The following is a 15,687-nucleotide window of genomic DNA, read 5'->3' as shown; positions in this document are numbered from 1 at the left end:
TCAAGATGAAGAAGTGGTACAGGCACTGGACGGGCAATAGCCGTGGTTGCAACAAAAACTGCATAATCCCAAATACGAGGCGTCCTCGCCTGCAAGAGGTATACCATTGACACCAGTAGTCGGAGGCGTTGGAAGCGGTGCGCCAGATGAAGTACATGTGCATGGACCAGCAGGGCAATATCCATAATTGCAAGCAAATGAACATAAACCGACGTAATTTCCTTGTCCAGTACCCCCGACACATACTGCAGTAGTCGTAACCGCCGTCGCAAATGTTGCGGAGGATGTTGATGATTCGGAGGTTGTCGATGAAGTGGTCGTTTTCGTTGGGGTGTATGTGACTGTGACGACTGCCGTTACTGTAGGCGTTGGAGCCACTGTAGACAATGTAGATGCTGCAGCTTCAGGTGCTGCCGTTACTGTAGTTACTGCGGGTGCTGCTGATTTTCGGGTTCCTCCAACGGCGCCTCCGACAATCACGCCAATGGCTAGAAGACTAGCGATGACTCCAAAGACTATCCAAAACACCCTTTGCGGCATTCCACAGATTGTTATTCGTGTCGCTGATCTATTGTTTTCTGGCGGCATTGTGATTGGAACGTCGGACCCCGAGCCTGTAAACGGAGGCTCTCTCCCATCGTTAGCTCCTGAGATATCATCGATTCAGTCAGCTATCTTCGGAGACAAATATGCCGTTTATGCGGGATTTTGATGTATTTACCTTGTCCAAAAGACATCCAACTAGGACAGAATGTCCTCCGAACTTCCGACGCCCTTTTATAATGCTCGAGGTTGCTCGGGGGAACAACTTCTAGGGTACTGAATGCCCTGTTGGTTTTCTCGGGCATACTATAGCCATGACTACCATCAGAGGGCGATGAATAAGTCCCGGAGGATTGTGAAAGGGGCATTGTTGGATTGTTTGTTGGCCGATGATGAGTCTTAGACGGCGAGAGAAGTCGTTATCAGAAGGTATTCTATTCAAGGGTTCTGGTCGCAATTAAAGAGGCATAGTCCGCCTAGTATTTCGTTTTGTGGTGAGGAGAAACCACAAAAAGTCTCCAAAGCCCATTCAGCAAGAAATCTTCACTCCGCGAACGCCAAGCCATCATGCGACAAATAATCCTAGTAATTGGTCTCTACGGCCATGAATGCCTGTCTATTCATGGGGGTAACCAGCGCTAATGGCATTAATGCCATCAATATATTTCTCACGGGCAGAGTCGAGAGACCAGACCAGAAATATACAGCGCCTCGTTTCGTGGATCACTCCGGACTACTCGACTTGGCTTAGACGGGTGAGACTTTATGGACCCCAAGACCACCGGGCTCTTAATATTATGGTCATCTTCATCTGCTTCACCAATGAGGACCTTGTAATAAGCACTAAATAAATTAAAAATCAACGCCAAAATCTGACAATGTATTGTGTAACATCCGTTCGCCACGACTGTGTGAGTTGTAGAATTAACTGGTCTACGATTCCACCAATTAGTGGACAAATGATTTATAGGGGGCTGACTGAAGACATCCTTTACGGTAAGACGAGCAGTTCATGCTATCCCGTTCACTTTAATAAAGTTTGACAGCAAAACCCGTACTGAATTCCATGGAAGATCATGACTCGGGAGTCAGCCCTAATGAACCGTAGAAACGTGGGACACAGCTGCTGCAATGTGGCCAATTATATACGTACCATAGATGGTAAATAGCCATGAAATTATCAAGGTGAAGAAGAGGTCGACGACGGAGTTAGGGATCGCCTCAAGGCATTTACCGGTATCCGTCGTATCACAGTCGGCCGGGGCTAGGGCTAGGACCGAGGTCAAAGTTGTAGTTACTGCAGAGTACAGTACGGCGTACTCTGTATGTAACTTATGGAATTGCTACCCAAATTGACATTTATACCATCCTAATTAACACCCCTAAACTGGGATGTAATGATGTCAAAACTGAGAACTGGGTTCCGTAATTTACGTAGGATACATTATACACGTGCTGTAGTGAAGAGAAAAATAAAAAATACGGGTTTCTTGTTAGCATAAATATTGTAGCGCAGTTTGTGTATTAAATCGAGTGGTTTCCAGATCGGCTTGTATCCAATTTTAGGTGTTTTATTTCTTCTATTTTTTCGATTGTAACTATCCTAAAGAGTACTACTACATATGGCAAGGTCAATTTGTTAACGATGGGTACCATTTTCACCGGCGCCCAAGGAGGCGGCGCGACGGGTAATTACCGCTTGACCGTTTGACGAGCTGAACAGGGGAGGCGTCTCTGTAAAGCGAACAATTGGTCGCTTCAGAATTAAGAAACACGCCAAGGCATACTAAAATACTCAAAATCCCGAGCTGAACTGGAAGCGTTGAAAATTCAAAATACGCAGCTGGTATCTACTCCCTACTTTCTTCCTGCGCAGAACCATCCTCCACAACAGCACAAGCGACGGAATAAAATTTTGAGATCTCGACGACTTTACTTCTTAATGAGCCATTTAAAAACTTCAAGATGGTATATAGAGGTCAACTGGATGTTGAAATATCGAGCCGACATTGATAGCTCTTATTTTCTTACTGCGGAGGTACCCAGTGGCGCTCTTGAAATCTTGACTTAAGGTAGTGCACTAAGATTCATGCATTGAATCCAAACCCCGAGTCTGGAACACAGGATGCTGATATTCAAGCGGCCCTATAACAATGTAGGTAACTAACTAAAGCAACAGCATTTCTGCCCATAAGGCGTAGTCTTTATCTACTGTCGGGATATCGGTGTCAAGTTGCGCTCCTATCGACCGCAAAGCCCCGATATTCACAATCCATCCTCAATCCAAACCTTAATGCTCTATATTGTGATCAGATCGGATCAACCTGCCTCTTCACCACAGAGAAGAAATTTAAGTAAAGCGGGAAGATGATCCCAGCACAGAATACCGCAACGATAACGCAGTAAGAATACGACTGCCCGTGAGCGAGTTCAGCAGCATATCGCGCAAATGGGAAAAACGCTGCACCGCTAAACGCAGTTTCTAATAAGCAGGCAGCCGTTTTTATGTGATGTCCTGTTCGACGGAGCGCAATCCCAAAAATAATTGGGAGGATCCCCCCTTCAAGAAAGAACAACATGAGACCCGTGATAACAGCCGTCAGGCCAGATGTACGCATGCAGAGGGCTGAGAAAACAATACAGCCAAGATACAATATCAACAGCGTCTGTCGTGGTTTTAAAAATACCCATTGAATATAGGCCGCGAAGAAGTGGCCAACGGTCCATACAGACTGTGCAATCAGCACAAAATCTAGTGGACTGGGTCGATCACTTGTATGAACAGACCGGCTATCAGTAAATTGTCAAACTATAGCTATTTATTTTGGCTTACCTTCCATGAGCTTTAGTAAACCGTATCAAGTCTATGTGGATTGATCCTAGCGCACCCCCATAGAAGAACATAGACCATACACCCAACCCGAGAGTAAGCCAGATGACAGGCAAACCAAACAACCGAATGTCGTGTGAATTATGATGGATTAATTCATCTAGTTCCTCCTCCTCATCGGGGACCTCAGGGACCGGCAGATAGTAGAATATGACTGCTAAAATCACATTGAAGAAAGCTATAGCGAGGGAAGTCCATTGAACTGAAACCATATACGGAGTGGGTAACTGACCAAAGACCCTGGTTTCTAGGAGTCTCGCAAAAATGATTGCAGTGTCACCAGCACCTTTCGAAAGGCATAGCCGGATCTCTGAATATTTGAGTGGTCCGCATATCGCAACGAACAGATTCGCGGCCGTATCCAGAACACCAAACCCAGAACCAACTATTATATTGCTTATTATCAAGGTCGGAAATGACGATGATACGGCGGCTGGCCAGAAAAGCAAGGCCCCACAAGCATATATATAAAGGCCCGAAATAATCGTGGCTGCGATGCCGAATCTTTTTAGGACAGGGCGGCCCATGAGAAGTGGACCTACTAAGTAACCGCCCCAATAGGCGCTATGAAGGCCATATGCGCTCCAAATGTCCAGCTTTAGACGAATCCGGAACCTGGAGTTGATCGTGTTGAGAAGGCCGTATGAAAATCCCCATAAGAAGTAAATGACCGTGATTAATACAATCGGCAGGACGGATTCCTTGTTGCTCAGTTTCAGCATGTTTGGCGGCTGCAGATTCAGTCGATTGACGAATGACTTCGTTGTCGAATATCCCTGGCCTTCATCAATATGGGCAACCTGCTCCTCAACCTCTCTCTCTACCTGGCCTCCTGTCAAGACCTCCAGCAGTTCATGGCCAACAGTCTCGTTTTCGGCGGACTGTCTTGTCCCATCTTCGGTCGCACCGTCCTCATCGGACGGTCTGGGCGAGGAATGAGGGCCAGCGTGTTTGTCAGTCACCCAAATCAGCCTGGGTGTGAACCGATTCGCAAGAGGCTTCAAACTCGGGACACAAGCGCAAATTATTGTCATATTAACATCCACAATGGACCACATAAATGACGGTGCAGTAATATCTGTTTGACTAATCAGCCATTCATTTTCCGAGGTTTAACCCTAGAAACTACTGGTTGAAACAAACAAGTATAATCTTGGTGGGCAATATTCGCTATATTATAGGAAAATTGCGGCTCGAGGCGAGAGAGAATAGTATTCTGAAGTTGCGCGATCCGGAGAACGTCCACTACTATCACCAGAATCCCAACACCAAATGTAATGACCAAGATCACCTTTTGCTTCCATGGTAGGTGCATGCGGGTCAGAAGTGGAATGGGCAGGATGATTATTGCCATGTCGGTAACTATATCATAAGGCACAACGGACAAGGAAGATTGGAAAATGTTTGTGCAATTTTCGGCAGTTTGAGTACGGAAGTGAAATATTGCGCTCACTGGGTGACACTGATAAACTTCGCTCAGAGTCAAGCCCAGCCCAGCCACATTGACCACAAAAAGAGTCGCGTAATTTGCGAAATGGAACAGACCTCTCCCATGGGTAAGCTTCAGGTAGAAGACAAGAATTGAGCTTTTGGTGACCATTAAGACTGGATTCTGAGAAGTCAGAAATTAGTGTTACATTTGGTGTTTACTGAAAAGAGCAGTTCCACTCACGTACAGAACGTCAAAGGCATAGAGTGCTTTATTTATGCCTTCTTCGTTGTTCGGTTTGACATCAGCCTCATGGCTGCCAAGCCCCTTCGCTATTGCATAGAAGAGTGAGAACGAGAGGCCAAGATCAAGAACCTGAATTGAGTATTAGACGGCGGTATTTTTGTTGCAAAATTTACAAGGACAAGGAATAAGAATTGCATACCCATGCAAAGAGCATCAAATGCTCATGAGATGCCGTTTTCTTGGCTAAGATGTAGCATGAACTTAAATAAAAGCTCACAAAAACGCTTCCAAGAACGAAGGAGATGATTGAAACTGCGAGAATTTCCGGTCGTCCATTCCCCATTCTGGGTTGATGATAATAAGGAAATCTCCTAAAATATTGTGGTAAATATGCAGAAATTAATGGGAAAGACAGATGGACAGTGGACAAAGGTCCAAAGTTGGTTGAAAAGTGGAGGCAAGTTGGAGGCGACGTATGATGTATCCCAAGAGAAGAATACAACGCCACGCCAAAAAGGACGCACAAACCCAAATGAAGTTATATTTAATATTCAAAGGCGATCTTTCGTGGAATTGGAGTTACAGGGACTCCCCAAGGTAAAAAGTTGTTGGTTTCTTCTTTGTAGCACGGCAACTTCCCAAAGCGGCAATTAGCCCTATAGGGAATTATCGATCAGTTTAACTACCTGAAAAGTGGGTAAAACCAATGGTAAAAGAAAGTCGAGAATGTTCTGTTCATGACTGTACTGTGTGTTGTTTCTTCGAATGGTTGTGAAGCTTCATATCATCCATTGGGATTCAATCATTTACCAAATACTTTCGGTTATATCACTACCATGGCTTTGAACAAAACCCTGTAACAATCTAAAATAGATTAGATTAGGAAAGATTTTAGAGATTGCATGAAACATTCATTTTTTATGATAGTTTCTCAACATATGAAGACTACTGACAATCTGAAGTGTTTGCAAAGCCAGTGTTTGCAAAGCCAAGAAATTTCAACCTTCTTCCACATATCTCGAGAAGTTGTGTAATTTAGCGGTGAAGATACACAAGCACGCGAGAAGATAGCCCGAAACATTCTTGAGACATAATACAACAGATCCAAGTCAAAAACAACCAAAAGATGTAATTCATAGATCATGTGAAGAGCGTTGCTCTAATGGGGTGAGGAGATAAAATAGCCCGGATGTAGTAATTCGATCTTTGGGCTTGTCTATTGTTGAAAAACCATGTTAGTATACAATGGTAAAAGCACTAATAGAAACAAACTGTGAATATATTATAGGGGCTACGCATAATTTACTTACAGGTCGTACACTTAATCGACGTTGACCTTACGCTTATCGACGTCGACCTTATCAACATCCACACGCTTGTCGACGTCGACCTTATCAACATCCACACGCTTGTCGACGTCGACCTTATCAACATCCACACGCTTGTCGACATCGACCTTATCAACATCCACACGCTTGTCGACGTCGACCTTATCAACATCCACACGCTTGTCGACATCAACCTTATTGGCCATCACACGCTTGTCGACATCAACCTTATCAACATCCACACGCTTGTCGACATCAACCTTATTGGCAATCACACGCTTGTCGACATCAACCTTATCAACATCCACACGCTTGTCGACGTCGACCTTGTTGGGAATCACAGGCTGTGCAAGCACGGTGCTTGCGACAAGACCCAATGCCAAGACGTATTTGCCCAACATTTTGATTTATGATGAGGGTAGTTGCTCTATATAAATTATATAGGTAGCAGAAGAAAGTTTCTCATGTATTATTTATTACCTGATACTATCATAGGGGGGACGGCGGCTGTGGTGATCAAGTATTTATACCTTTCTCCCTGCCTTCACGTGGATCGAGTTGAGTCTTTTTTCCATACTGTGTACATAGTATTGTTTCCGCCTTCGAAGTGATTCTCCACAAATGACGTGTAGAGGGTTGACCTGAGACATGCGAAGCTTGTTTGTCTCCAAGCATTGCGAGAGTATTTGCCGGTAGGGGCTGCGGCTCCAACCATTAAAAATGAGGAACAAATTAAGCAATATGAGCTGCAAGCCACCCGGGTTAGACATGTGGTGTGGTGGGCTATTGCCGGTGGGGATCGTCGGCTATGGATCCCATTAGCCGTCCGTCGCCAATAGCAATAGCCGAATCCCTCGCCTACTTCTACAAAAGGCGATTGGATCTTCAACCCTCCAGAACCAGAGTCAGACTCCAGTCACGGTCAAAAGCCCCCCAAAGCCGCGAGAGGCTTCGTTACCGTCACCTACGTCACAAGAGCATATATACTCAGAGTATATTGGAAATGAGCCCAAGCTCAACTTGCTGAACCCACGGTCCCGGCGCCGGTTATACGATACCCTAAGTCACAACACACCCAAATATCCACTCGGTACTTGACCCCCAAAATACCTACTATGTAGGTAACTGGGATATCTCTCTCGCCTTAGATAATTCATGTGGCTAGGTACAGTACGAGTTACAAAACATATCCCCTTTTAAGAATCAACTACCGGACAAGAGCACACTATCATTGCTATAGAAAACGGCTAGCAAAGCAACGAAAATCCGAATTATACAGAATATATAAATATGTGCGATTAATTCTAAGGCGAATCTGCGCGTCAATTTGTGTCTGAATTTGTGCTCCAATTCGCGATCCAATTCCTGCCTCGATCCGGGCACGATGGCCTTTATGGTAATGGCAATCATTAGGCGCTTGAATCAACCCGGAGTCACCGGACGTCGACGACACACCAGTGAACTTCCACCTCGAATTAGCCAGGGAAAGAACCCAAAAACTAGACCAATAATTGTACTGAAAGCTCGTCCAGAATTGAAGAAGCTGGATTGAGTTCGTGTGCTCCTGGATTAACCTGGTTGACACGGATTGGTTTTAGATCCAATGCCAAATTACGAGTAGCACCACCAAGACCCGCCGCATAGGCAGCAAACACCGTGTACAGGGGCAACGGTTTCTCGGTTACTTTGCCACTGGTAAAAGTGATGGATGACTTCCAGTGACGCTTAAAGAAGCGTGGTGCAAGTTTTCCAATCAGAATTGGAGCCACAAATCGCACATGGTCACAGCTTTGGATAAATTCAAGCTCTATTTCGCTCGTTGGTCGGTGCTCGATTGGGTTCCCAGCGGCGAAGACGAGTTGATCAAGTAATTCGGGACCATTATACAAAAGCAGGCAGTAGTAACGTCTGTCAGGAGCTTTCCAATTCTAGACTCGACGTCCTTCTGGCCGAGATCCACGGTGTATCCTAGGACTATTGACGTAGCGTTAGATGATGATTTCTTGAGTCGTTCGATTGCGTTCGCGACCCGTTCCGGGTTCGATGAAGCGATTGCCACTCGCATCCCTTCGGCTAGGGCAAGCGTTGCGACGCCAAATCCTATACCGGATGAGCCTCCGATGACAAGGAGGGTTTGGCCGGAGATAGGAGGCATGATTAGATTTACCTACTCCGTAGGTAGTAGCTAGTATATGCATACCTGGGTGTATATGAATGAATTGGTCCTACCGAGGTAACAGTTGTGAGGATAGCCTTGGAAGGTTATTAATATATATATAACCACGTATGACCACGATATTTTCATGCCACAATAGCTCTTATAGACAGGAATCATCGAACCTTGAGGAATAATTTGTACATAGTAACACTATCAAACTTACTTATTTTTCATTCGCATGTCGATGATCGCCTCCGACCATCCGTGTTGTTCGGGATGCAAAGCACCACAGCGGATTTAGGCGGACGTAATATTATCATGGTGATACAGCATGAAAATTTTGGTGGTGAATGCCGGACGGCCAATTCGTAATACGCATCAAGAATGCAATTTTTGGACAATTGTCAAAAGTTTAGTGATGCGACAGTGTCCTTTCTTTCCTCGTAGGAGCGTGTAGGATTAGGGTTAAATACAGATGCACTAAGACACGCCGTCGCATAGCGCTCAAGCCGCGCCTCGTATTTCGTATTTCGTGTTTTGCTTTTTGTTTTTTTAGGCGACGTGATCCCCTTTTCCTGTGTTGCCTCGATGTTTATAAACAATAACTCCATAGATATTCGCAAACCTGCCGACTGATTTCACATGGATATCCAGCAAGAAACCATAAACCTAAACTCGAGGAATGTATCCGATCTTCTTCGTGCAGGAGCCGACGTTAATGCTGCCGGTGGTGAATATGGAAGCGCGATACAGGCCGCGGGGCAATTAGGACGCGACAATATTCTGGACATACTCATCAAAAATGAGGCAGACGTCAACGCCAAGAACGTTGGACGTCGGAATCCACATGGGCGAACTCCCCTGTCGTTAGCTGCGGGGAACGGTCACAGTTTGATTGTGAGGCAGCTTTTGGCGAGAGACGGTACCAACCCTGATTTGCCGGACGACAACGGTAGAACACCATTGTCATGGGCTGCTGGAAGCGGAGAAAGTCTATCGTGCATAGAGTCATTGCTTCAAAGGTCCGATGTTAACACAGAATCCGCAGACATCAATGGCAGAACACCATTGTCGTGGGCTGCAGGGAATGAGCACCGTGGAATGGTGGAGTTACTACTCAAGCAGCCCGGTATTAATACTAATGCCAGGGATCAAAATGGCCGGACGCCATTATCATGGGCTGCAGGTAATGGTTGTATCACGGTGGCGCATTCGCTTGTATCGAGGGACGATGTGACCCTAGACCTCCAAGACAGTGATGGTAGAACGCCCTTGTCATGGGCAGCAGGAGCCGGAAACATTGCGATGGCGGAAATACTTCTCAGAAATCCGGATGTCAAACCAAATTGTGGGGATAAAGATGACAGGACTCCTTTGTCATGGGCAGCAGAAAAGGGACAAAGGGTAGCGGTCGAAATACTCCTTCGACGACCAGATATCACCATTAATTCTGTGGACAAAGATGGAAGAACTGCCTTGTCTTGGGCAGCGGGAGAAGGGCAGGAAGAAGTGGTAAATTTACTTCTTAAGAGGGCTGATATTGAGCCAAATTATGCGGAGCGAAGCGGCATGCCGCCCCTCTGGTGGGCTGCGAAGAAAGGGCACGATGGAGTAGTCAAGCTGCTTCTGACCGCTGAGAAGATTGATATCAATTATCGGGATCAAGATGGCGGAACATTGCTGTCATGGGCTGCAGAGACTGGGCGCGCCAAAGTAGTAAAATTGCTTTTGGCACAGGAAGGATTGAGTCCGGATTCTCAAAATACAGTCGGTAGAACGGCATTGTCAAGGGCCGCAGAAACTGGTAGTAGTGCCATCGTGGAGCTTCTCTTGAACAGGCCCGACGTCAATCCAGACTCTGTGGATCAAGAAAACCGAACGCCGCTCTTGTGGGCAGCAATGAAAGGGCACAGTGCCGTTGTGGAACTGCTACTAGCAAAGGAAGGAGTCAAGCTCGACTCTACAGATGATACTGGACGAACGCCGTTGTTGTGGGCGCTAGAAATGCGCCACAGTCACGTTATTCGGTCGCTGATCAGCAGGGACACGACTACATTGCATTCTTTAGTCCAACAGGGAAACCGAGAATCAGCGAAAATGCTTCTTTCCGCTGGATGTGATGTTGATCGTTGCGACCCTAGCGGAACTACTGCACTTCGTCTGGCTATTCAACGGAAAGATCGGGAAATGATTGATATGTTACTCACGTTCGGTGCAGGTACAAAAGGTGTTATGGCGCATGAATGGCTTGACGTATACGGAAGGCAAAAAGGAGATGCAGTGCAACTTCTAGAAGGGGCTGACGGACAGCAGCGCGTTAACTTTATCGAAAACAGCACACTGGGAAGCATGCAAGCATTGCAGATGCAGAAAAGACAGCTTCTGTATGTCACCCCTTTTTTTTTCTCCCTTTCTTAAACCTGCCCTACTAATAGTTATGCTGCAGCGTCATTCCTAATGATAACTACAGCCCTGGCAAGCCGTTACCCGATGAGCTGCGATCTATAAGCAGAAACCAGTTTCAAATTTCTTATGCGGACGTGAATAATCATGCTGCGAGAATCTCTGTTTCGTTGTGGTTCCCTTTTGGTGAAGGTTCATCTTCGCAGCAACAGTATTTCAACGTGCCCGAGTGGCCTTTAATCCGCATAGCATGGACAATTATATCTCCTTCAAATCCACAGAGTCGTCCGTGGCAGTCAGTCGATCACCACAGCATGTTGCCAAACGGTTGGATTCCTGATGATGGCTTTGATTTCTTTCAGCAATTCATTCTACATTTGGAGGAAAGATGGATTAGTGTATGTGACGCAGCTGATAAACATTTGAAAGAATCTGTAAGTTCTCCCGTGATATAGTGTTGGTCAGGACACATGCTACTAACTCACGCAAAACATGGCACAGCGTCTGGATCAATTGCGTTCGGAGGGCAAAAACCCCGATCTGATGCGTCGACTAGCGAGGGATGCACAGAAATGGACAGAGCTTCGTTCAATACTTCAGGACCATACCGATGTTGCGCAGAAGTTTATTGTGGAATATTCCGAGCGCTACCATGCAAATCAATTTCCAATTGATTTGCAGCGCACAGTTAACGAGTTCAAGGTTGATATCAGCCGTCGGCTCGATCAGCTGGATCAGACCATTCGTGATCTTTTACAATTTGTACGTTTTTCGGTTCCATTGACTTGTGTCCCAGTCATGCTCATCCCGCTTAGGAATTTGCCTGGGCCTCAATTAACGAGACCAGGATCTCAACCAGGTTGGGGCACAACGTCATGCTATTCACCTACGTTAGCATATTCTATCTGCCATTGGCTTTCTGCGCAGTAAGTGTGACCCAAACGCCGTTGCTTCATTTAATTTCCACACGACGTGCTAACGCAACTAAACCTGCTAGGCAATCTGGGCAATACCCAACATTACGGACTCTGCAACCAGGAATCCATTCATTATCACTTCGGCGATCGTGGGTTTCATAACCTTGTTGATATCCTTCAACCTTGAGAATATCTCAACTCTTTGTTGGAGACTGTACCAAGGCTGGAGAGCGAAAGTAGTACAAGACATGCAATTTGTCGGTAATGATTATTGGATGGAAAGAGGAAACAAACTTGAATCCATCGATACTCCTAGGTCGAACTTCCCCTCCGAATGGTGGCTCATTTGGTACGCGTTCTGGAGGCTTGTTCGGGCATTGTATTATCGAAAGAAGCAGAAGCTCGCGGTACGAAAGCTTGAGAGACGGGTCAAGGATCAGGATATTGAAGTGGAGAGTGGTTCAATGATCCAATAAAGGCACTACAGTAGCGTGATGCTGATATAGTATGAGTGCGGGGCGTTTGTGGCGTGAATTTTACATGTAGATTTGAACCTGTATATGGTGATGTGGGTGTATATAGATAGATCTCAGCATTCTTGCATACTATACTCCTTCCCAGCCAGGAGTAGTAGGTACATAAAAAAAAAGTAGACTCCAGTGGATATAAGCGGACATGGATTTTCGAGAATCCGGCAGACCCATTGCCAGATGAAATAAGGAAGACGTTCAAACGACCGTCTGCAGTCAGGAATGTGCTTTCATTGTGACTCATCTTAAACATGACGTCGTTCGACATCGGCTTATCTTGAGGTCGGCACAATAACTATCCGACGTGGAGATTTTCTACCAGGGTACTTCAACAGTGCGTGGATGCTTGAGCATCATTCGGTACTCGGATAGCTAGCATTTGAATGGACGTGCGTTGCATGCAGAGATCGACATTGACGCATATGCAAGTTAGGGAATGGCTGTGAAAGAGTGTGGTGCCCGTACAAGGGTAAATGTATCATATACATTATATCAAGGCATAACCGTGATGTTTACTAGTCGCCCTACATATGTCATATTTCCTTATAGAATCTAGAGTTTTCATTTCCCCAATACATTAGAAACGCGTTAGGGGTCCGCTTTAGCCGTTCATGACAGATGGATCAAACGTCGTCCACCAGTCCGGGCTGTTCATCAATGGTTGATTCATTATCGCCGAAGCGTCCACATCCCAATTGTTCTATAATAAGTGGTTAGTGAATGATATCACTTGTACCGGCTTCAAACACAACGTACCAAATTTATTTGACTGTTCTCCTGCATGCCGTTGAGCATGGCATCGAATTGACCGAGATCAAATTGGGACATGTCTACGTCATGATTCTCCCAAGACATGGATCCAGAGTCATGATTGAACAGCGAAGGGTCTGTAGATAAATTTAGTTTATGAGCTCTTAACTCATTCGTCACCATTGCCATACGTACCTGTCATATGAGTTGGGATTGCTATGCCATCACTGTCAAAACGGGCTGTATTCGTCGATAGTTGGTTGAGTCTCCCAGACCTCTGCGCCTTCTCTAGGATAAACCGTAGCATAGCCACTGCCTTTTGCGATTCACGAGAAGCATCAGTCGACTCCACCCATATATTATAACAACCCTGCAAGGCCTTAACAATCTTGAGAAGTGTCTCCTTTCCAAGTCGACGTCTACTCGGCGCTTCGGACAAATCATAATTCAAGTCAACACACAGGATGGTGCAAGCCAGGTAGAAAACATGTTTGACCGATGTTTCAAATTTCCAGTGTTCGTGAGATAGACGTCTTCCAATCTGGCACTCTTCCCGGATACTTTCCTGGATCCGCAGTAGTTCCAGTGCTGATTCGATACATGCCTTGCGAGAATAGCGATATCGATCGTCTGTTCGTGCTGGGAGTAGATAGTGTTGATGAAGCATACAGCGTGATTTGTAACCGACCAACGCTAAGAATATTCGATTTGCAATCACGCCACTGCTATCGGTGAGCGATTTGCTCATAGGACGCATTTTGAGGGGACCGGGGATATTTTGGAATTGCTCCTTGATAATTTTGTCTAGTTTCAGAATCTCCTTGTATGAAACAGGTTTATTTGGATAACTTGTGAGATCGGTGATGATGTTTCGGGTTGATAATAGTCGATTCTTGATGGCCAGAAACCCGACGAGGGTCGTCTCATGCTCTGGCCGCGAACGAGGTAAGGTTTTCATATCCGGACCGAGGTCCTCGTCTAAAAGATTGGCTGGTGGGCGCGCATCCACGAGCGCCTCGTTCACCATGCGTGGAAGTCCATATTGATCGGCCGCTGCTGAATCGAGCATAAACAGAGCTGCCCAGTTACGACGACGCATTTCTGCCTGAAACGGCGATAGATAAGATGAGGTCGAGGCTTCTCGATGATATCCCATTCGCACTGCTAGTCGAATGATGGTACCTAAAAGAAGCCACAGTCCTGTTTGATTGTCCGCGACTTGTGCGTATTCAATCGACAGATAACAAATCATCGTCTCTATTGTGTAGGGTCCACATTTCGTATAATCGGCTAGTGTTAGACACTGAACTACCCTCTCCCGATAGATCTGTATCCTTTTCCTGGCGTGCTCTGCAGCTTCCGCCGCTCCTGGCAAAACTGAGAGAGACGTAGAGCTTCTTGAATAGGCGGATGCCATGCACAATATTGAAAAGAGTAAGCCAACCCACATAATGGAAGCTTTCTCGGGGCATTTCCAGAACCGATCATACTAATACCGCGATAAGTAAACTTCCTCGCCGGATCGAAACAATAACCTCTAGTTCTTACCTCTTCGAGAAATGTTGGTCCATGAATACAAACTATTGATAGTAATAGTTAGCGAAATGGACTGTCGACTGAGGATGAGCTGGATAACCTACCGAGATATAAAGTCGATGTGTTGAAGAACACAGAAACCAGACTATCGACTTCCTGCTTCGGTGGAATGCTAGCAAGAATTTGTTGTTGATCGAGCCTCCTGAAGTTCCCTAGTAATAGTACTGGTCCGGATGGAGACGACTTTTGATTATTATTTGCTTGCTCAACGGCTTCTGGATTATCGTCAAAGCAATCTTTCAGCTCTGCAATCTGCAATATATAATTATTACAAGAAGCTAGTAGCTGGATTAAAATATGAAATAACATACCCCGTCTAAGACCGCTGTCCAATGTGAATTCTCAACATAATTGGTTTCAGTATTCTCCAAGCCTATCCTCCCGAAACTTGCATGCAGTTGAGTCGAATCTTCAGGAAAATCGGAATCTGGCCTATTCTTATTCTCCTTGGCGCCGGTAGCATCAGTCTGATTTGTCATAGATACTACCAATTTCTCCAATTGCGCAATCCTCTTATGGAGTGCAGTGGACGATGGATCAATCAGTCTCTTGCCGCTCTGAAGAGGCATTGATGCTGGATAAGTGCATGACAGAGAAAGTCCACGACGAGCACATGTTTCACAGGGCAGACCACGATCACATTTGAGCCTTTGAATAAATCGTCAGCTTTAGTCAAATCTATAGAATATCAGGTTTGACTCACTTTCGTCTTCGGCAAAGGTTACAGGACAGCTGGGGCTTGTCTCTACGACGGCTCGATGGCGGAAGAGGAGACGATGCAGGCGGCGAAGAACCCATGGTGGTATTTTAAGTTAATATATAATGATAATGGCAACATGATAATCATTGATTGTTTAAACATTTTGCTTATTATTATGCATATTTAAGACGAGTGTC

At 45.6% G+C, this 15,687-nt stretch overlaps 6 protein-coding genes across 6 annotated transcripts; 1 reads left to right on the top strand and 5 right to left on the bottom strand.

Annotated features, from left to right (window-relative positions):
- On the bottom strand, nt 1–911 carry EYB26_006648 (uncharacterized protein; the record flags this gene model as incomplete). The annotated part of the gene is made up of 2 exons (XM_054265924.1): nt 1–647; nt 722–911. 2 exons carry the CDS (start codon nt 909–911, stop codon nt 1–3), a joined length of 837 nt encoding a protein of 278 aa, XP_054121899.1.
- Nucleotides 912–2,808: 1,897 nt separating this feature from the next.
- On the bottom strand, nt 2,809–5,451 carry EYB26_006647 (uncharacterized protein; the record flags this gene model as incomplete). The annotated part of the gene is made up of 6 exons (XM_054265923.1): nt 2,809–2,841; nt 2,931–3,315; nt 3,377–4,511; nt 4,577–5,045; nt 5,106–5,237; nt 5,308–5,451. 6 exons carry the CDS (start codon nt 5,449–5,451, stop codon nt 2,809–2,811), a joined length of 2,298 nt encoding a protein of 765 aa, XP_054121898.1.
- Nucleotides 5,452–6,241: 790 nt separating this feature from the next.
- Nucleotides 6,242–6,837, bottom strand: EYB26_006646 (uncharacterized protein; the record flags this gene model as incomplete). The annotated part of the gene is made up of 3 exons (XM_054265922.1): nt 6,242–6,324; nt 6,419–6,428; nt 6,481–6,837. 3 exons carry the CDS (start codon nt 6,835–6,837, stop codon nt 6,242–6,244), a joined length of 450 nt encoding a protein of 149 aa, XP_054121897.1.
- A 1,406-nt stretch (nt 6,838–8,243) lies between these two features.
- EYB26_006645 (uncharacterized protein) lies at nt 8,244–8,591 on the bottom strand (the record flags this gene model as incomplete). The annotated part of the gene is made up of 1 exon (XM_054265921.1): nt 8,244–8,591. One exon carries the CDS (start codon nt 8,589–8,591, stop codon nt 8,244–8,246), a length of 348 nt encoding a protein of 115 aa, XP_054121896.1.
- A 645-nt stretch (nt 8,592–9,236) lies between these two features.
- EYB26_006644 (uncharacterized protein) lies at nt 9,237–12,390 on the top strand (the record flags this gene model as incomplete). Its single annotated transcript, XM_054265920.1, has 5 exons — nt 9,237–10,978; nt 11,041–11,431; nt 11,499–11,759; nt 11,813–11,923; nt 11,995–12,390. The coding sequence occupies 5 exons, from the start codon at nt 9,237–9,239 to the stop codon at nt 12,388–12,390; spliced, it is 2,901 nt and encodes a 966-aa protein (XP_054121895.1).
- A 655-nt stretch (nt 12,391–13,045) lies between these two features.
- Nucleotides 13,046–15,588, bottom strand: EYB26_006643 (uncharacterized protein; the record flags this gene model as incomplete). Its single annotated transcript, XM_054265919.1, has 7 exons — nt 13,046–13,144; nt 13,201–13,331; nt 13,390–14,683; nt 14,743–14,774; nt 14,835–15,042; nt 15,102–15,438; nt 15,494–15,588. 7 exons carry the CDS (start codon nt 15,586–15,588, stop codon nt 13,046–13,048), a joined length of 2,196 nt encoding a protein of 731 aa, XP_054121894.1.
- Between the last annotated feature and the right edge of the window lie 99 nt (nt 15,589–15,687).

The sequence above is a fragment of the Talaromyces marneffei genome, chromosome 5, assembly GCF_009556855.1.
Source record: "Talaromyces marneffei chromosome 5, complete sequence".
Classification (NCBI taxonomy): Eukaryota; Fungi; Ascomycota; class Eurotiomycetes; order Eurotiales; family Trichocomaceae; genus Talaromyces; species Talaromyces marneffei.
The sequence above is the reverse complement of the archived record's forward strand: the minus strand, read 5'-3'. Positions and strand labels throughout refer to the sequence as shown.